The sequence below is a fragment of the Stegostoma tigrinum genome, chromosome 42 (genome assembly GCF_030684315.1).
Source record: "Stegostoma tigrinum isolate sSteTig4 chromosome 42, sSteTig4.hap1, whole genome shotgun sequence".
Lineage (NCBI taxonomy): Eukaryota > Metazoa > Chordata > Chondrichthyes > Orectolobiformes > Stegostomatidae > Stegostoma > Stegostoma tigrinum.
In genome coordinates, this window is record NC_081395.1 from 12,588,604 (window position 1) to 12,609,710 (window position 21,107).

At 44.4% G+C, this 21,107-nt stretch overlaps 2 protein-coding genes across 4 annotated transcripts in view; one reads left to right on the top strand and one right to left on the bottom strand.

The window, feature by feature from the left end:
• The window catches only part of naaladl1 (N-acetylated alpha-linked acidic dipeptidase like 1), a 49,698-nt gene extending 33,740 nt beyond the window's left edge, over positions 1–15,958 (top strand). The window contains exons 12-19 of the mRNA XM_059641498.1: positions 38–129; positions 176–236; positions 7,172–7,261; positions 7,966–8,047; positions 8,946–9,119; positions 11,032–11,119; positions 12,745–12,837; positions 15,727–15,958. Of these exons, the coding sequence (XP_059497481.1) occupies positions 38–129; positions 176–236; positions 7,172–7,261; positions 7,966–8,047; positions 8,946–9,119; positions 11,032–11,119; positions 12,745–12,837; positions 15,727–15,898 (852 nt within the window). The 3' untranslated portion in view covers positions 15,899–15,958. The remainder of the gene's footprint in view (positions 1–37; positions 130–175; positions 237–7,171; positions 7,262–7,965; positions 8,048–8,945; positions 9,120–11,031; positions 11,120–12,744; positions 12,838–15,726) is intronic.
• Positions 10,366–21,107, bottom strand: part of snx15 (sorting nexin 15) — a 31,380-nt gene continuing 20,638 nt past the window's right edge. For 2 of the 3 annotated variants that reach the window (XM_048525127.2, XM_048525126.2), the window contains one exon: positions 15,354–20,992. In XM_048525127.2, the coding sequence (XP_048381084.1) occupies positions 20,910–20,992 (83 nt within the window). In that variant the 3' untranslated portion in view covers positions 15,354–20,909. Of the gene's footprint in view, positions 10,462–15,353; positions 20,993–21,107 lie in introns of those variants that run through there. The other variant, XR_009443122.1, reaches the window with a different exon arrangement.

The window sequence follows — 21,107 nt, forward strand, 5'->3', positions numbered from 1 at the left end:
GACTAGGCTTTTACTGCTTATTGTTCTGGGTTCCTAGGTCTCAGCTCCTGGACACAGAGACCTGTCTGTCTATGAAAACTGGTTGAAGCATTCAAACCGAACAAGTGCTCTCCATGGTCTCATTCCAAAGTAAGCTTGCTCCTGGATATCTAATCTCTACCTCCATGATATTAAGAAATCTGACACATAACCTTGTTGTGGTTATAAACATCCTCATCTGCCGTTGCATTGGTGAGGTGAGACTGACATTGAGATAGCATTTGAATGAACACAACATCGAACCGTGCAGGTATAATTAACTGATTGGAATTGAAGGGGAATCATCCCAGTGGCAGGGGTTCAGGGTAGTGTATCAGGACTTGCCTTACCAGCTGAAGGAAATCTGAATAAATGATAGGAGACTCAAATACATAAGAGAGCAGACAGATCTTCGAGTGCATGTCCACACATCCCTGAAGGTAGCAGAATGGGGAAAAAAGCTGCTCAAAAGTCAGAGGGATTATTTGTACCTTTCCAGTTCTGAAGAAGTCATTCCAAACTTGGAATACTAACTGTTCCTTTCTCTACAGATGCTGTCAGACTTGCTAAGTTTCTCCAGCATTCTCTGTTCAGGGTCATTTTTATGACAGAGACAGATGTTGGCATTGAGGTAAAGTCACTGAACTAGTGAACCAAGGGCCACATAAGTTATTACATAACTTGGAAAGTGGGGAGAATTTTAAACCAAGTATTGGGGAAAGGGACCAAATTTGGGAAAGTGTGGTAAATCAAAGCATGGAATCCAGGCCAAAGAGAATGGAATTAAAACAGGAAATGATAGAGAGATTGTGATAGGGAAGCTTAGAGAGATACATCAACAGATGAGGTTAGAATTTATGGAGATTAAAAGGATGAAACTAAAGGATCTATACCTGAATGGGCATAGCTTTTGAAACAAAATGGATAAATAGAGGTGCAAATAGAAATGAAGAAGTATGATCCCATAGCCATTATGGACAGATGGCTGCAGGATGGCATAGTTTGGGTCCTGAATCTTGAAGGGTACAAGACATTTTAGGAATGAAATGAAAGTAGACAAAGGATAAGATGTGGCTGTGATCAGAGATAATGGGAACTGCAGATGTTGGAGAATCTGAGATAACAAAGTGTGGAGCTGGATGAACACAGCAGGCCACTTTTCTGATGAAGGGTCTAGGCCCGAAGCGTCAGCTTTTGTGCTCCTAAGATGCTGCTTGGCCTGCTGTGTTCATCCAGCTCCACACTATCTTATCTCTAAGACGTGGCTGTGCTCGCTAATGATAGTATGAGCATAATAAAGCGGTTTGACTTAAGTTCAGGAAATCGATTTGTGTTAACAGTTTGGGTAGACCTGATAAAGATAAGTCAGTTGTGGAAGTGCTGTCAATGCCTTCCTACCAGTAACGACACAGTAAGGTTGGGCACAGAAGAAATAATGATGGAAGCTTGTAAGGTTAGGCACAGCGATTATCATAGAAAACCTTGATCTACATACTGACTGGAAAAGTCACATGCGTGAAGGTAGCCAAGACAAGGAGCTCAAAGAATATTTTCAGTATAGCTTCTTAGAACAGCACATTCTGAAACCAACAGTACCAATGGTATTGTGCAATGAGATTTGGATGAACTAATGATCTCACAGTGAAGGTACAGCTAGGTTGTAATGACATAATGGGATTAAATTTTATCAGAGATAATGGGAACTGCAGATGCTGGAGAATCCCAGATAACAAAGTGTGAAGCTGGATGAACACAGCAGGCCAAGCAGCATCTCAGGAGCACAAAAGCTGACGTTTCGGGCTGATGAAGGGTCTAGGCCCGAAATGTCAGCTTTTGTGCTCCTGAGATGCTGCTTGGCCTGCTGTGTTCATCCAGTTTCACACTTTGTTATCTGGGATTAAATTTTATATTCAGTTTGAGGAAAAATAGGGAGATCATGCTACAGCTGTATAGGATGCTGGTGAAGCCACACCTGGAATACTGTGTACAATTTTGGTCTCCTTACTTTAGAAAGGATGTATTGGCACTGGAGAGGGTACACAGGAGGTTCGCTAGGTTGATTACGAGTTGAGAGCGTTGACTTAAGAGGAGAGATTAAGTAGACTGGGACTATACATATTGGAATTTAGAAAAATGAGGGGTATCTTTTAGAAACATATAAAATTATGAAGGGAATAGATAAGATAGAAGCAGGGAGGTTGTTTCCGCTGGTGGGTGAAACTAGAACAAGGGGGCATAGCCTCAAAATAAGGGGGAGCAGATTTAGGACTGAGTTGAGGTGGAACTTCTTCACCCAAAGGGTTGTGATTCTGGAACTCCCTGCCCAGTGAAGCAGTTGAGGCTACTTCATTGAATGTTTTTAAGGAAAAGATACATCTTTGAACAGGAAAGTAATTAAGGGTTGTGATGAGTGGGTGGGTGAGTTCATGAAAAGATTAACCATGATCTTATTGGGTGGCAGAGCAGGCATGACAGGCCAAATGGCCCACATTTGCTCCTATTTCTTGCGTTCTTATAAAAGAGTGAGCCCAAAACTCACATTAAAAATATTGAATAAGCAGAATTATGAGAGCATGGAAGCTGTCAAAAGTGAATTGTCAAATTGGGTTAGCAGAGATTTTACTTCAGAATATTTCAGAATATGTAGAATAGATTTATTCCAAGAGTAAGAAAATTTATGATTGATGCACTTAGAATCTGTGGTGGAATCAGTAACTAGAAATATTAAAGATCATATCAAATGTTTAGAAAAATGTAAATGTATTAAGAGATGTAGAAGGTGAAAAGACTTGTAGAAAAATCTTAGAAAAAGCAAAGAATAACTGAAATTGGAAACTACAGGCCTTTTAGCTTAACATCTGCCATAGGAAAATGTTAGAAGCAATTACAGAAGAAGTTCTGCCAGGCACTTGAATAAATTCAAGGTAATCAGCAGAGTCATATGGTTTTGTGAATAGAAAACCGTGATGCCCAATGTATTGCAGTTCTGTGAGGCGGTTACCTGTGCTGCAGATAAAGGGGAATCAGTGGATGTGGTGCACATGGATTTCCAAAAGGCATTTGATAAGCTGTCACATCAACAATTGATGAAGAAAATAAAAGTTCATGGTGTAGGAGGTTAGCATTTTAGCATAGATAGAAGATTGGGTGGCTCCATAATGTAATACATAATGTACACAGGGATCAGTGCTAGGGCCCCAACTGTGCACAATTTATATAAATGACCCAGATGAAGGTTGCCAAATTTGCTGATATCAGAAAGTTAGTTGTGAAAGTAAGAAGAGAGGTTAAGTGAATGGGCAAATGGAGTATAATTTGGGAATATGTGAACTCGCCCAGTTTTGAAAAGAGGAATAAAGACAAAGCACGTGAGTGCTTGTAGATGTAGAGAGATCTGGGTGACTGTGCAAATGCAGCAAGTAAAAATGAAAGCTAATAGAATGTTCTCTTTTATTGCAAGGGCAATTGAATATTGTAGTGATTGTAACAAGGTCAGCCAGCTGGATATCATAGAATGAATTCCCTGATTGGGGCTGTTAATCTGGTGCAATCTGGGAGCCTTGGCTGACATATAAAAAAGGGTGAATGTCAGAGGTATTGGGCCTTTTGAATACCTGACTCAGTGAGAGGCAGTGCTCTTGTTAAAGGCTATGCATTTGTAAATAAAGAGTGATTAGTGATGGGATGCCAGCCTCTGAAGAGTTGTTTCAAATATAAATGTAGGGATGTTATGCTTCAGTTACACAAGGCACTGGTGAAACCACATTTGGACTACTGTGTACTGTTATGAAGTTGTGTAGAGCGTGTGGTTCCTTTAAGAGATAAAGCGCTTTTCTAAGCTTAGAGATTTATACAGAAAATAAAATCTGCATGTTGCTAAAGATGTGCAGCCAGTTCTGAAATGGAAACATATATTAACTGGCTGTGTGACTGGAAACCTTACGCTTGTTTTGATGTTTTGGTAATGAGCTGGAATATTAGCCAGTTAACTAAAACCAGGCACTTTGTGATTGAAAGCTGATTGAATTTAAATCTGATGGTTATGACAACCTCAGACCAACGTTATTGTAAGAAAATTGATATGTCATCCCAGGTATATAAGGAGAGGGATTTTGAAAATTGTTGTGAGAGTGAACTGCCATCTGAGAAATAAGCACCTAGCTGTCACAAGAAATTGCTAAGTTCTCAAAGAAAGTACCATCCTATCCATAAAAGGTACCACCACAGCATTTCTAGCTAAGACTTTTCACTGACAAAACATCCTGGACAAGCCCCTAATCTGTTACACAGAGTGGTGGTGGGGGGGCGGGGGGGGGGGGGGGGGGGTTGAACTCTTATGATCTTTAAACCAAAACACAGGCCCTAATCTGTTATGATGGGAGCACCGTAAGTTAGAGCTGGATATCTTCTTGTTAAGCAAGGGGAATGAAGGGTAATGGAGGTGGTTGGGAGTGTGAAATTGAGGTAACAGATAGATCAGCTATGATAGTATTGAATGGTGGAGTAGGCTCAAGGGGCTGACTGGCCTGATTATGTGTATGTACTGCTCTGGGGACATGCATTCTAATCTCGTCATGTCAGTTGAACATAGAACACAGAACAGTACAGGCCCTTCGGCCCACGATGTTGTGCCGAACTTTTACCTAATCCTAAGGTCTATCTAACCTTCACCTCTACTTTATACTATCATCCATATGCCTATCCAATAGCTGCTTAAATGCCCTAATGAGGCTGACTCCACTACCCTCTCTGGCACTGCATATCACTCTCTGAGTAAACAACCTACCTCTGACATCTCCGCTATATCTACCTCCACTCACTTTAAAACCATGTCCCCTCATATTAGCTATCTCCACCCTAGGAAAAAGTCTCTGACTGTCCACTCTATCTATACCTCTGATCATTTTGTATACTTCTATCAAGCCACCTCTCATCCTTCATTGTTCTAAAGAGAAATTGCTACCCAGGTAGATGGTGCTGTTCAGGAGTCTGATGGTGTGTTAGGTTGCAATGGTAGAAGGATTGAGTTCCGGAGACGTGATGTCATGCTGCAACTCTACAAACACTAGTGTGGCCTCGGAATCGTTGGAACAGGTGCAGAGGAGGTTTACCAGGATGTTGCCTGGTCTGGAGCGAAGGTCTTGTGAAGAAAGGCTGAGGATCTTGAGTCTGTTCTCATTGGAGAGAAGGAGGCTAAGAGGGAATTTAATAGAGATAATACAAGATGATCAGTGGTTTAGATAGGGTGGACAGTGAGAGTCTTCTTCCGAGGATGATGACTTCAGCTTGTACAAGGGGGTGCAGCTACACATTGAGGGGTGATGGTTTTAAGACAGATGTCAGAGGCAGGTTCTTTACTAAGAGAGTGTTAAGGGCGTGGAATGCTCTGCCTGCCAATGTTGTTAACTCAGCCACATGAGGGGCATTTAAACAGCCCTTGGATAAGCATATGGTTGACGATGGGGTAGTGTAGGGGAATGGGCTTAGATTAGTTCACAGCTCGGCGCAACATGGAGGGCCGAAGGGCCTGTTCTGCGCTGTGTTGTTATATATATATATGTTCTAAAAGCCCTAGCTCTCTCAACCTTTCTTGGAAGACCTGCCCTCCATTTTAGGCAACATCCTGGTAAATCTCCTCTGTACCTTTTCCAACAATTCCACATCTTTCCTGTAATGAGGAGACCAGAACTGGACACAATACTCCAGATGTGGCCGAACCAGGCTTTTGAATAACTGGAGCATAACTTCACGGCTCTTGAACTCAATCCCTCTATTAATGAAAGTTAACACACCATACGCCTTCTTAACAACTCTATCCACCTGGGTGGCAGCTTTCAGGGAACTGTGAACATGAACCCCAAGATCCCTCTGCTCCTCCACACTGCCAAGAATCTTTCCGTTATCCCTGTATTCTGCTTTCAAGTTTGTACTTCCAAAATGAATCACCTCACACTTTTCAGGGTTAAACTCCATCTGCCACTTCTCAGCCCAGCTCTGCATCCTATCAATGTCCCTTTGTAACCTAGAGCAGCCCTCCGCACTGTCCACAACACAAACCACCTTTGTATCGTCTGTGAACTTGCTAATCCATTCTTCCACTTCTTCATCCAAATCATTTACAAAAATCACAAATAGAAGAGGACCCAGGACAGATCCTTGTGGTACAGTACTCTTAACTGAGCACCATGTTGAATATTTTCCTTCCACTACCACCCTTGTCTTCTAAAGATCAGCTAATTCTGAATCCAATCTGCCACATTTCCCCCTGTCCCATGCTTCCTTACCTTCTGCATGAGCCTACCATGGGAAACCTTATCAAACGCCTGACTTAAATCCATTTATACCACATCCACTGCTGTATCTTCATCCACGTGTTTGGTCACCTCTTCAAAGAATTCAGTAAGGTTTGTGAGGCACGATCTACCCCTCACAAATCCATGCTAACTATCACAAATCAAACTGTGCCTCTCCAAGTGATCATAAATCCTATCTCTCAGAACCCTTTCCAATAATTTTCCCACCACTGAAGTAAGACTAACTGGCCTGTAATTTCTGGGGTTATCCCTATGCCCTTTTTTTGAACAAAGGAATGATGTTTGCCTCTCTCCAATCTTCCGGCACTATTCCCATGGGCAGTGAGGATGGAAAGATCATTGTCAAGGGCGATCTCTTCCCTCGCTTCCCATAGAATCCTTGGATAAATCCCATCAGGCCCGTGGGACTTATCTATCTTCAACATCCTCAAAATTCCTGGCACATCTTCCTTACCAACATCGACTTTCTCTAGCCGACCAACCTGTTTCACGCTGTCCTACTGTACCATTAGGTCCCTCTCAGTTGTGAATACCGAAGAAAAGTATTCATTAAGGACCTCTCCTGTCTCTTTAGGCTCCGTGCACAAATTCCCTTTACAATTCTTGATCGGCCCTACCCTCTTGCTGGCCAGTTGGTGGAATATATAGTAATTTGTGTCTAGACAGGGACGGGCTGTGGGTTAGCTGGGGGAATGACCCTGTCCCTGAGGTGGGGGAATGCTGGGGTAGGGGGCGTGACATTGTTTCTGGTGGAGAGAGGTGAATATAGGAGAGGAGCAAGAGACGCGATTTTAAACCCAGCACTTGGTCTTTCTAAGATATTGACTGTTTCTTCACAGCATGAGGAGTCTGGAGCAGGAAGTGACTCTGCACCCTTCTTCCATTATCTCGGGATCAGCTCCATGGACATTGCTTACACATATGACAAGGTAGGAGAAGCATTTTCTGTTTCCTGGTGAGCAGAGGTTCTTAACTGAGGGCCAGGTTCAGGGTATGTTGCTGAGGCTCAGCTTGTTGGTAAGCTTGATGGTTGGACTCAGTCTGATGCCAGTGTAGTGTGTTCCTGTCATGTAGGGAATCAGTATCATATGTTGTCAGGACAATCTGTCGATGGTGTGCAATGTTGTTTGCAGGTACAGATTGTGTGTGTGTAGTTTTGAGAACATGCTCTGATATTTTTGTTCATTGTGGGAGTATCCAAGTGTGTGTACATGTGTGTGTGTGTGGTGTGTTATTATAGCCAAGTATTAGGCTGTGTGTGTTTGTGTGCGCCTTTTTGTGGCTATGTCCATGTTTCAGGGTGTGTTATTGTAGACATGTCCAATTGTCAGTGTTAATGTGTCCAAGTGTTAGTGTGTGTGTGTTTGTTTCTGTGGATATGTCCCAGTGTCGGGGTGTGCATGTGTGTCTGTTTGTTTTGTGGATGTGTTCTGAGTGCTGGGGAATGTGTATGTCTGTGTTATTGTGGATGTATGTTATAGTGGGAGTATCTGCATTTTGTATCTGGGAGTATTTCTGCGTTATTGTCATTGTGGAAATATTTTGTTGTTGGTATGTGTTTCTTTTTACAGTGGCTGTTTCTACATGCTGCAGTAAATTTCACTAAATTCTGCTCTCTCTGTCCCCACAACAGACAAGAACAAATGCTCGAATCTACCCTGCTTACCACACAGCCTATGATACTTTCGATTATGCCTCTCGTTTCATTGACCCAGGTGTGTATGACCTGTTCTGCCGCAGTATCCACTCCTACATTCAGCAGCTCAGACAGGGTCAATAAGCACTTTGGGGAACTTTGTGTGCATCCCAGCCTAGCTATTTACTGTCACAGAAACATTATAGGAAAGAAAGTGGAGCACTGTCGGAGGGTCGGTGCTGAGGGAGCTCCACACTGTCAGAGGGTCAGTGCTGAAGAAGCGCCACACTGTCGGAGGGGATCAGTGCTGAGGGAGCGCCGCACTGTCAGAGGGTCAGTGCTGAGGGAGCTCCACACCATCAGAGGGTCAGCACTGAGGGAGCGCCGCACTGTCAGAGGGTCAGTGCTGGGGGAGCACTGCACTGTCGGACGGTCAGTGCTGAGAGAGTGGGCCCTGTCAGAGGGTCAGTGCTGAGGGGGCGTCGCACTGTCGGAGGGTCAGTGCTGAGGGAGCGCCGCACTGTCAGAGGGTCAGTGCTGGGGGAGCACCGTACAGTCGGAGGGTCAGTGCTGAGGGAGTGCCACACTGTCGGAGAGTCAGTGCTGTGGGACTGTAGCACTGTGGCAGGGTCAGTGTTTAAGTGGCAAATGGAGATATACAAAAGCAAGACATTTTCTGCCAACCAGTGCTCCCCTTGAAAGCAATCTGTGGCCTCGAAGCTGTGCACTGTACATATCTTCCCCTGAGGGGTGAGTAATGACATTGTGGTAACAGCAATTATATACAGAGTTTTCCTTTCTAATGGGGCCAGCAGGCACTCTGGAGCTAAGGCATAGTCTCTGGTCGAAAACTGGCCTATTACTGTCAGCTATGCTTCCTGGGAAGTTCAGTCTGCAGGCTGCATGTCCTGCTCCCAAACATTGCTCCACTCCCCCCTCACTGCCCACACTCATCCTCTTCCTTTTCCTCACTTCAGGTTTCACCAGCCACCTGACCGTTGGCAGGACAGCAGGCAACGTATTGATGCGTATGGCTGATAGCGTCATCCTCCCTTTCAATATCAGAGACTACAGCGAGGCCATTGACCAGCTCTGCACCACAGCAGAGAGGGTCTTCGCTCCAGAACTCCTGAAGCATAATATCTCCCTGGGTTAGTATCAGCACGAGGGAACAGCTATTGAATGGCCGCAGAGTCATCTCTCCAGCTACCCCCTGGCCGCCCACCCTGACGCGCTCACCACAAAGGCAGAGCCCAGCCAACCACTCACTTGTGGTGATCACAGGATGTGACTCTGATGTTGGGACACACAAATGTGACAGTGAGGAGCTGAAGTTGGCCACTTGGCCCCTTCAGCCTGCTCCATTACTCAGTGAAATCACTCCAAATAACCTCCCACACCCCCACCTCCCCACTGCTTATCACAAATCTCTCTCTCTGTGCCTTGAAAGACTCTGCTTCCTCTGCCCCTTGAGGAAGAGCTACAAAGACACTCAACCTTCTGCAAGGAAGACATTTTCCTCACTTGTTTTAAATAGGCCACCCTTTACTTTGAAAAGGTGACCACTAGCTCTAGATTCTTCTACAAGAGGAAATGCCCTCTCCACATTCATCCAGACAAGACCCCTCATGATCATAGATGTTTCAATTATGTCATGTCTTATTGTTCCAAACTCCAGTGGATGCAAGCCCAGCCTGCTTAGCCCTTCCTCATATAAGACAACTGCTCAGTCTCGAGATTAGTCTGGTAAACCTTCTTTGAACTGAAGAGTTGTACACAGCACTCCAGATGCAACCTCACAATTGCCCTGTCTCATACCATAATTCAAATAACTCCACAGAGGCCAGTATCCCATCACTCAGTCACCTTTTATTTACACGTAGAGTCCACTGATCCAGCTCCCTCAGAGCCAGCTCTCAGAGTGAACAGAACCCCTGACACTCCTGTTTATATCTGTCAGCCAGGGCTCCCTGACTGGGCCAGGTTAACAGCCCTAATCAGGTTACTCATTGGCTGACCTCGCTACAACACTACTGTAACCATAACCTTTCTACGTTTGTATTCTATTCAATTCACAATGAATGATCGCATTCTGTTAGCTTTCCTGATTACTTGTTGTACCTGCAAACTAACCTTTCGTGGATCCATGTGTTAAGATACCAGGTCCCTCTGCAACTTCTCACCATTTAAGTAAATTGTTTCTTTTTACTCTTCCTACCAAGTGAACAGTTTCACATTTTCCAACTTTGTGCCCCGTGTGCTAAATCTTTGTCCACTCACATAATCCATCTATATCTCTGTGTTGCCTCCTTACATCCTGTTCATAACTAACTTTTCTAACAGTCTTTGTGTCATTAGCAAATTTGGCAGACATACCTTCAGGTAACAAGGTGTAGAGCAGGATGAACACAGTAGGCCAAGCAGCACAGGAGCAGGAAGGCTAATGGACTACAGTCCACACTCAGGCCTTAGTACCAGCCACACCTTCAGTCCCTTTGTCAAATTGAATGATTTATTGTCACTTATATTTAACAAGTAAATAGTGAAAAATGCAATATATCACGTGCTCTTGTAGCCATTTTGACTTAGAATATTTTAATATACAAGACTGAAATTCAGATATAAAACTTAAATATAAGTAAAAACAGAGTTCATCTATCCACCCTTCCCGTGGTCCACTTGACATCAGTGGGGGTGGGGAGGGGGGGGAAGGAGGGGTGGTCTTCACAACAGGCTGTGGGAGCACCAATTCCCCCGGATCACAGTCCATTCCAGGAATACCAATCCGGGCCTAGCATTATCACCACAGTTGAAGCCCAACATTTCTGATTCTGATGGCGACCGTAGATACCGCCCTCTCTGTAGTCCAAAAAAATGTATTCTTTTGCACGCAAAGTTCCTTTTCACTCCCCAGCTTGACTGGCTTCCTGCACAAGGTGCCATAGTCCACTCTGAAGCTTTCACTGTCATCAAAATAGGCTGAAAGATTCTCTAGCCCGTTGGCTAGGTGGGGCATAATACTAACATCAGACCACACATTTCACAACTTCTTCTGTTTTCTAGATCCTCCGTGTTCTGCCGTAACAAAGCTAAAAGAAGCTGCTGAGGGTCTTCACACACGAATATCTGAGCTGAGCGATCTGCAAGTGAGGTGGGTGACCTCTGCCCTTTGACCTTACGATCCATATTTATGCCTGAACTCTGAACCCAGCTAGGCTGGAACAAGGCCCAGCAGTTGGTGTCAGACCAAGGGGATAGGGTGAACAGGCAATGATGAAATTAGTAACAAGAGTAGGCCATTCAGCCCTTCAAGCCAACTGCTCCGTCCAATATGACCACGCTGATCATCCAACTCAGTTCTCTGTTCTCATTATCTCCCTATTCCCTTTGATTCCTTTTGAAATACTTCTTGGTCTCGCTGCTACAGGAAGGATGGTATGAAATGTGAAAGGGATCGGAAAAGAGGATGTTGCCAGAGTTGGAGGGCTTGAGCTACACGGAGAGGCTGAATAGGCTGGGACTATTTTCCCTGGAGTGTTGGAGGCTAAGGGGTGACCTTATAGAAGCTTATAAAATCATGAGGGGCATGGATAGAGTGAATAGACAAGGTCTTTTCCCCGGGGGTGGGGGTCTCCAAAATTAGGGGGTGTAAGTTTAAGAGGGGAAAGATTTGAAAGGGACCTGAGGGGCAACTATTTGACACAGAGGGTGGTGTGTGTATGGAACGAGCTGCCTGAGGAAGTGGTGGAGGCTGGTACAATGACAACATTTAAAAGGCATCTGGATGCGTACGTGGATAGGAAGGGTTTTCTCTTTATTTGTTCACAGGATGAGGGCATTGCTGTCCAGGCAGCATTTATTACCCATCCTGAATTTCCCAGAGGGCAGTTATGAGTCAACCACATTGTTGTGGGTCTGGAGTCACATGTAGGTCAGACCAGGTAAAGATGCCAGTTTCCTTTCCTAAAGGGCATCAGTGAAGCAGATGGGGTTTTTCCTCAACAATTGACAATGGATTTACGGTTATCGTGAGATTATTAATTCCAGATATTTTATTGAATTTAAATTCCACTATCTGCTGTGTTGGGATTTGAACCTGGGCTCCCAGAACATTCTCTGGGTCTCTGGATTAACAGTCCAGTGATAAATCCACTAGGCTAAACCCTGCTAGAGGGAGATATGCCAAATGCTGGCAAATGGAAGTAGATTTATTTAGGATTAATGGTCAGCACCAATGAGTTGGGCTGAAGGGTCTGTTTCAGCGCTGTACATGTCAACGACTCCACACGCACACACAAACTGCTTTTCCTGGTACGAGAAAATGTGGGCCACTCTCAGCTCTCCAACCTGAAGATCCTGGGAGGAAGTCCCAGGTCATAGACTTGAATACACAACTTCAGGTTGTGCCAGACAGTCAATCGTAATGAAATGACAATGAATAGAGGTGTCTGTCAGAAGAAAGCTGCAACTTCACACAGGCATTATTTTTATAGAAGATTTATGGGGCGGGCGAGACAGGAGGAATACTGCCCCTCAATCTTGTTGACTGAAAACAATGATCTGGCTCAATATCACATTGTTATTGTGGGACCTAGCTCTGTGAAAATTGATTATCTCCATCATAATTGTGCCTACGTGGCAGATCAATAAGGATTGCACCATGAAAGGCTCTTAATTAGCTGTAAATCAGGATGGGACATGTGGAAGCCACTAGGCAGATACAATTTATATTGCTTTTCCACCTCAGTGATGGCATCTTCCCTCTCTCTGACCCAGCCCTCTGACGCTGCGCATGGTCAATGATCAGCTGATGCTCCTTGAACGATCGTTTCTCGATCCAGTTGCCTTTCCTGACAAGCTGTACTATCGGTAAGTCAGCCTCCTGCTGGTCACCCCCATACTGTTAGTAAGTCTGTCTCCTGCTGGTCACCCCCATACTGTTAGTAAGTCTGCCTCCTGCTGGTCACCCCCATACTGTTAGTAAGTCTGTCTCCTGCTGGTCACCCCCATACTGTTAGTAAGTCTGTCTCCTGCTGGTCACCCCCATACTGTTAGTAAGTCTGTCTCCTGCTGGTCACCCCCATACTATTAGTAAGTCTGCCTCCTGCTGGTCACCCCCATACTGTTAGTAAGTCTGTCTCCTGCTGGTCACCCCCATACTATTAGTAAGTCTGCCTCCTGCTGGTCATCCCCATACTGTTAGTAAGTCTGCCTCCTGCTGGTCACCCCCATACTGTTAGTAAGTCTGCCTCCTGCTGGTCACCCCCATACTGTTAGTAAGTCTGTCTCCTGTTCCCACACCCTCCTGTACCCTCGGTTCCTGCTTCCTCTGCGTGGGACACTTTTTCTGGCTGTTCTTTTTTGTGGCTGTTCCTCCCTCTCCTCTACTGTGACTAGTCTCTCTCTCACACCCAGTGACTCCCCTTTGTGCTATACTTTCTCTGTGACTTCTTCTGTCTTTGCGTGACGCGGTCTCGCTGTTTCTGATGCTGACTCTCATGTGTGACCATGTCTCTTGCTTACTCTCTGCGACAGTCTCCCTTTCTTTCTTACTCTCTGTGACACCCTTGATTTTCTCTCTTTCTGTGATGCTCTCTCTCAAATCTATCTCTCCAGCTCTTCTCTCTTTCTCTGCACTTTTACCTGAAGTTCTGGTTTTCATCTCTGCAATCTTTAAGAGCACACTACTGTTTGAAATGTCCTTTGGCATTTTCCCCCCAAACCTCTGGATTCCATCACTGGGCTGACCTTGTGGTTTGCTATTGCCAACTTCACTTCAGGCTCTTGTAGCCCATCTCTGATTCCCTGGGGCTGGTCACCGCTGCCACCATGTGACAGAGCGAGTGAGCAGCATCAGGATTTATTGAAATAATTATATCTGCGTCTGATTGCAACTCCTACCCCCCAAAACTAACACTGTGATTTGACACCGCTATGACTACATCCACTACTTTCCCTTTCTCTGTCCTGCTTGCTACCTTCTCAAATATTTCTAATATGTTGCTCAGGCATGTCTTTCCCTTTCCTGAAGCCATACTGATTCTGCCTGATCATATTATGCATTTCTAAATGCTCTGCTATTACAAATGTTAAGATAACTGGCCTAACTAGGCTGTCTGTGTGGAGTTTGCACATTCTCCCTGTGCCTGTGTTGGTTTTCTCTGAGTACTCCGCTTTCCTCCCCCAGTCAAAAGATGTGCAGGTTAGGGTAGATTGGCCATGCTAAAATTGCCCCATAGGGTTCACAGATGTGCAGGCTAGGTGCGTTAGCCATAGGAGATGCGGGATTACACGGATAGGGTGGGTCTGGGTGAGATGCTCTTCAGAGGATCAGTGTGGGCTTGATGGGCCAAATGGCCTGCTTCCACACTGTAAGGATTCTATGGCCTATAGATACCTTTTATTTGTCCCCTTGCTTTTAAATAAAGATGCTACATTGGCAATTTTCCAGTCCCCTGGGAATGTTCTAGAATCTAAGGATTCCTGGAAGATCATCACCAGTGCAATCATGGTTACTGTTACCTTTAAAATCCTAGAATGTCTCCCATCAGTTCCAGGGGACCTATCAGTCATCAGCCCCATTATTTTCCCCAGTACTTATTTAGTGATAATTATCATTGTAATTTCCTCTACCTCTTACTCCTTGAATTGTTAATATTATCTCCTACTAAGAAGACTGATACAAAATGTTTATTCAACTCTTCTGCCAATTCCTGGTTCCCCATTATTTCCCTAGTTTCATTCTCCGAGCGACTAAATTCACTTTGGCTTCTCATTCCCTTTTTCATATATTTAAAGAAGCTCTTACTGTCATTTTGGTCTTCTTGCTAGTTTACTATCAAACATATTTTATCCCTTTTAAAATTCTTTTTGGACATCTTTTATTGGTTTTTAAAGCTTCCGAAATCCTCTAGCTTTCACTAGTTCATGCCACATTGTAATTTTTAATCTTTTCCTTTGATGTGAGCCATGAACTATTTCCTTAAACGTCTCTTTGTGAACTTTCTGCAGTGGATCTATTCTCATGTTTCTTACAATCGGTCTGCACTTTTAAACCTCAATTCCATAACTTTGTATTCCCCGTTCTGTTCAATCACCCTTTGATTTTTGTATGTTATAATCTACCTGTACCCACACAAAACAAAACTTTTCACTGTACTGAGGTACACGTGACAATAATAAATCAAATTTGTCTTTTTTGCTCAACTTCTTTCCCAATCCTCTCCAGCTAACTCTGTCCTCATTCTTTTGTAATTACCCCAATTTAAAGTTTAGCATAATAGGTTCCAACCTATGATAACAAGGTATAGAGCTGGATGAACACAGCAGGCCAAGCAACATCAGAGGAGCAGGAAGGCTTACCATTCTTCAGAAATTCTGGGTTTAGGCCTGTAATGTCAGCTTTCCTGCTCGGCCTGCTGTGTTCATCCAGCTCTACACCTTGTTATCTCAGATTCTCCAGCATCTGCAGTTCCTACTTTCTCTGAAATAGGTTCCAATCTGTTTCTCAAACTCAAAATCAATCTTCTTCGCACCATCTCCCCATTTCCCTGTCTCTTTTTCTGTGTCTGCTCCTCAGTCTCACTGTCCCTGAGTATCCTTGACACTTGCTCAGTCCAATCTTTCTGTGGTCTGTCTCTGTCACTCAGTCCTTCGCTCTTTCTGTCCCATTACACCCTCTCTACATCGTGTTACACTCCGTCCAGTGATCATTCTGCCTGTTTCTCCAAGAGTAAGTTTCACTTATTTCGTCTGCAGACACGTTATCTATGCGTCAAAGAATTCAGATGTGGAAACATTTCCAGGACTAGCTGATGCTTACCAGCAGGCCATGGCCAAGGGAGATGCCTGGGATGATGTTCGGAAGCACCTGACGATAGTTACTCACACACTGGAGAGTGCAGCTTCGACCCTGGAGGCTGTGATCTAGCAGGAAGATCAGGGTATCACCGAGAGGTGCCGACAGATCTCCAGGCAATCTCCCATTCAAACCAAGAAATAACAATAAAAAGGTGATGAGTTATATAGTTTTCTGGTATTTGTAGTTTCATCTTAACACGTTCTTTCTCCCTCAAGAATGTGGCGCACTGTGCTAACCTATCACTCCACACTAACTTATTATCCTGCATTGACCTCTCCCTCATAATGACCCCACCACAACCGAGGATGATGCTGGGTGGTTTGTCCAGTTTCTTTTCATTTGACTTTTCTGTAGCATTTTAATACAATTGAGTGGTTTGCTCGCTGTCTCAGAGAACTCAACTGATACAGTGGGTTTGACAAGATACAGGACAGCATGCCAGAAGCAATATCAGGCACACCTGAAATGAAGTATACAAGTTAGAACTAATATCGAACTTGAAGAAAAAGCATGTAACTACTGGGCAGCAGGTCATAGGATTGGAAGAAATATTTTTAAAAATGCAAAGATTATTTGAAAGATTCATAAGAAGGAAAAAATTGAGTATGAAAGAAAGCTAGCTAGAAATATTAAAAACAGACAGTAAGAGTTGCTATAGGTACTAGACAAAGAAAAGTTTTAACTAAGTGGTCATATTGGAAATTAGTCTGGGAAACCAGTAAAGGAAAATAAGGAGATGGCAGGTGAATGGAGCAGATATTTTGTATCAGTCTTCACTACAAATAACATCCCAGAAATAGGTATAAATCAGGAAATGGAAGGAAGAGAGGAGGAACGCGGTACAGAGTAGCCAGGTCCTGATGAATGTCATTCAAAAGTCTTAAAAGGCCAGTGAGATAGCTGATGCGATAGTTTTCATTTTCCAAAGGTTCCACTGGACTGGAAAACAAAGGAAGTAACTCCTTTACTCAGCAAGGGAGGGAGACAGAAAGCAGGAAACGAAACAGCGGTTAGCTTATTGTCTGTCATAGTGAGATTTGGAAACTGTTCTGATAAAGCTTGTAGCAGAGCACTTGGAAAAGTTTGAGTAATTGGGCAGAGTTGACATGGTTTTGTGACAGAAATCATGTTGAACAGGTTTATTAAGAGTTTTTTGAAAGAGTGACATCTTGTGGTTAAAGAGGAAGTGATAGGTATACTATACTATATGTTGCACCTGATTAAATTCCATCTAGAAATCAAAGGTCATCTCAGACACTCAAATGAATTATTAGAAAGAGGCCACTCTATTCCATTGTGCCTATTCTGCCACTGAATAAGATCACGGCTGATCTGATTACTCCACATTCCAGCCTATCTCCCAAAAACATTTTAATCCTTTCAACCCTGCCATTAAAATAATTCATGCTCATCTCCAGTCTTAAATGGGCAGCCCCTCTCTGTAGATTCTCAAGAGGATATACCCTCTCCACATCCATCCAGTCAAGTCCCCTTGGGATATTATATGTTTCAGTTAAGTAACCATTTCCCTGTAGAAAAGGAACGAAATAAAAGTTCATGGGCAATATGTTTACATGGAAAGATGATTAGCTGGCTGACAGGAAGCAGAAAGTGGGCATAAGTGATGTAAAAAGCATGCTGCAGCGACTGGCAGCAATTACAATCATACGAATGGCTTGGATGAAGGAACTGAAGATGTATTCTCATTTATCACAAACAGCCTTGCATACAACAGGAAGGAGATTATGCTACAGTTGTACAGGGCGTTAGAAGCACACCTGCAGTACTATGAACAGCACAGGACGACATGCATGCCAAATAGTGGACCAGCGCACAACAGACAGAGCTAAGTGTCCTCACAACCAACAGATCAAATTTAACCTCTGTGGTCTTCCCATAGTCACAAATGGTGGAGGGCAATTAAACTAACTTGGAGCAGGCTTCACAAATAGCCCCATCCTCAATGATGGGGATCTCAGCATTGTGTGAGAGACGAGGCATTCATCTTTAGCCAGTGTGTCAGATGGATAACCCATCTTGGCCTCCTGAGGGCCCCAGCAATATGGATTCATTTGTATTTGATAGCAAGAAATGGTTGAAACATTCTGCCAAAAGTACTGAAGAATTGTGCTGTCAAACTTGCTGCTTCCCTAGCAGAGCTCTTCCGATACGGTTACAACACTGGCATCTACTCAGCAATTTGGACAATTGCCCAGAAACATCCTGCACACAAAATGCAGGACAACCCCGACACGGCCCCGTGATTCTTCTCTCAATAGTCTGTAATGTGATGAAATGTGTCCTCTACAGTGTTATCAAGCGACATAGGCTCAGTGACGCCCAGTTTGGGTTCCGCCAGAATCACTCAGCTCCTGACCTCATTACAACCTGGCTTCAAACATGGACAAAACAGCTGAGATCCAGAGGTGAGGTGAAAATGACAGCGCTTGACATCCAGGCTGCATTCGACCGAGTGTGGCATCACAGAGCTTTAGGAAAACTGGAATCTCTTCATGAGTTCCTCGAGGTAGTGCTTTCGACCCAACCATCTTCAGCTGCTTCATCAATGACATTCCCTCCATCATAAGATCAGAAGCGGGGATGTTCATTGATGTTCGCACTATGTTCCATTGACCAGAAAATAAACTGGACTTGACCAATAAGACCATAGGACATAGGAAGAGAAGCAGGCCATTCAGCCCATTGAGTCTGCTCTGCCATTCATTGAGATCATGGCTGAACTGATAATCCTCAACTTCACTTTCCTGCCTATTGCTCATGACTCTTGATTCCCTTCTTGATTAATAATCTGTCCATCTCAGCCTTGGATATATTTAATGATCCAGCCTCTATAGCCCGCTGTGGGAAAGAATTCCTCAGATGCACACACTGACAGAAGAAATTCCTCTTCACCTCTGTTTACAACGTGCAACCCCTTATTCTGAGGTGAGACTCTCCCACAAGCAGAAACAACTTTTCTGCTTCTACTGTGTCAAGTCCCCAAAGAATCTTGTACATTTCAATCACACTGACTCTCATTCTTCTCTGTCTTGATGAGTGCACACCCTATCTGCTCAACGTCTCCTCATAAGAGAGAGAGTCCCTCCATAACTGGTATCAGATAAAGAGTAAAAATTATTCCAGCTGTGGTCTCACTAGTACCTCATATGGTTTTAACAAAACCGCCTTAATTTCTATACTCCCTTTCCTTTGAAATAATTTCATTTCCTTTGCTATTAACTCTGAACTTGGATGCAATGTTTTTGTGATTCACGGATCACAATCCTTTTGTTCCATTGCATTCTGCAGCCTTTCTCATTTAAGTAATATTCACCCACTCTATTTTTCCTGCCATGGTGCCATATTTCTGCCACATTTCCCCACATTATATTCCACCCGCCAACTTTCTGCCCACCGATTTAACCCATCCCTGTCCCTCTGCCAGATTCACTGTGTCAGTGTCACGACTCTTTATTCACTCATGGGCTGTGGGTTCCATATCCACAACCTCCACCTCCAAGACAGACAAGGGCAGCAGATATATGGGAACACCGCCCAATACAAATTCCCCTCTGAGCCACTCACCATCCTGACTTGGAAATACACTGCTGTCCCAGAAGCTGGGTCAAAATTCCGTAACTCCCCCCACCCCCTAAAAGTACTGTAGGTACACCTACACCAATAGACTATGAAGGTTCAAGGAGGCAGCTCATCACTTCTTTAAGGGGCAATTAGGGATGGGCAATAAATGCAGACGACTCCTGGCCAATCCCTACCATTCAGAGTGGGATTGAGTGAGTCTCAGAGTCAGAACGATGCAGACAGAAACGTAAAATGTTAAACAGAACAGAATCAACAAGCCTCAGCGTTCAGAGTAACTTTACTTGGAGTCAAACCAAGTGCTTAGAATGTACAGGATCATAAAATTATTAGCCTGGTGGGAATTGTGAACATTTAAGGCACAGAAATGCAAGGAGGTGGCTGTGGGGACGGACAGATGATCTACAGAAGGTCTGTGAGACCACATCAGGGGGACTGTAAGACAGGGAACAATGCTAGATATTCATGGGAAAATTGAAAACTCAGGATCACTGAACAGAGGGAGTCCTCACCATTCACAGCAAGCTGGAGCTGAGGCAAACAGACTATATGGTTTATGAAACAGCTCAGCTGAAAATGTGAATGGTTCTGTGACCAATACATTAAGGCCACAGGGACTCCAAACGCATTGTGTGCATACCATCAATTTTCAGTGACCACTGTCAGAGGTACAGAGGGAACACAAGAAAGGCAGGACCAAGAGCGAGGCTGGAGACGGGGAAGGTCAGGACTGAACCACAGAAAGGGAGTGACAGAAAGAGAAAAGAACTGATAAACAGGGATAGTCAGCGCTGAGGGAGCGCCGCACTGTCGGAGGGTCAGCGCTGAGGGAGCGCCGCACTGTTGGAGGGTCAGCAGGCACCGTCAGAGATGTCAACTTCTAGGTGAGATGCTGCAAACCACCATCTCAGTGGATATAAACAATGTGGCACTTTAGGTTATATTTAGGTGGGGAACAGCAGGGCCCGGGGAAAACATCTGTTGTTTCGTTATGGTCACTAAAAGCTGATGAACTGTCTTACCGTGGGGGTCATCTGTGGGGAGCATCATAAGGGTGTGTTCACTTCAAAACAGAAGGCAATTTTTCAGTGAACAATGTGGAAAAATTTAGGAAGGTGCTGCAGGAAGGCGAGGCTTTTGTTAGCTTTGGCAAAGAAGACTAGCCAATTTCATCTCGGGGACAATCCAGTGTCTCACCACACAGACCACACTTTCCCTGAGACTCAGGACTGAGAGGGCCCTCTGTTCACTGACACATCCCAACATTGGGGTAGGGGTGGGGATGGTGGGAGTAGAGAACCCCGATCTCACCATCGGGGGGTGGGGGTGGGGTTTAGGGGTGCATGTCTCCAGCTTTTCCATCGAGCTGGGGATTTTAACCAGTCTCTCAACAGCAAGCAACCTGATTGGTGAGGGATTTGGTAAAAGCCTTCATCAACCTTCTCAGACACAAAAGGGCGTCCAGGGCATACACCTCTCTTCACCCATCCCTCGGACATTTGACTGGCAGGTGGCCAGAGGATATTCTCCATGATGCTGCTCCACTCACATCCTTCTGAGTCACTGGAAAGAGAAACACAGCATTGGCAAGGAATCAGACATCACAGGAACCTACGCTCTCCTCACATCAAACATCCCCAGGGACAACGCGGTGTTAGATACAGAATAAAGCTCCCTC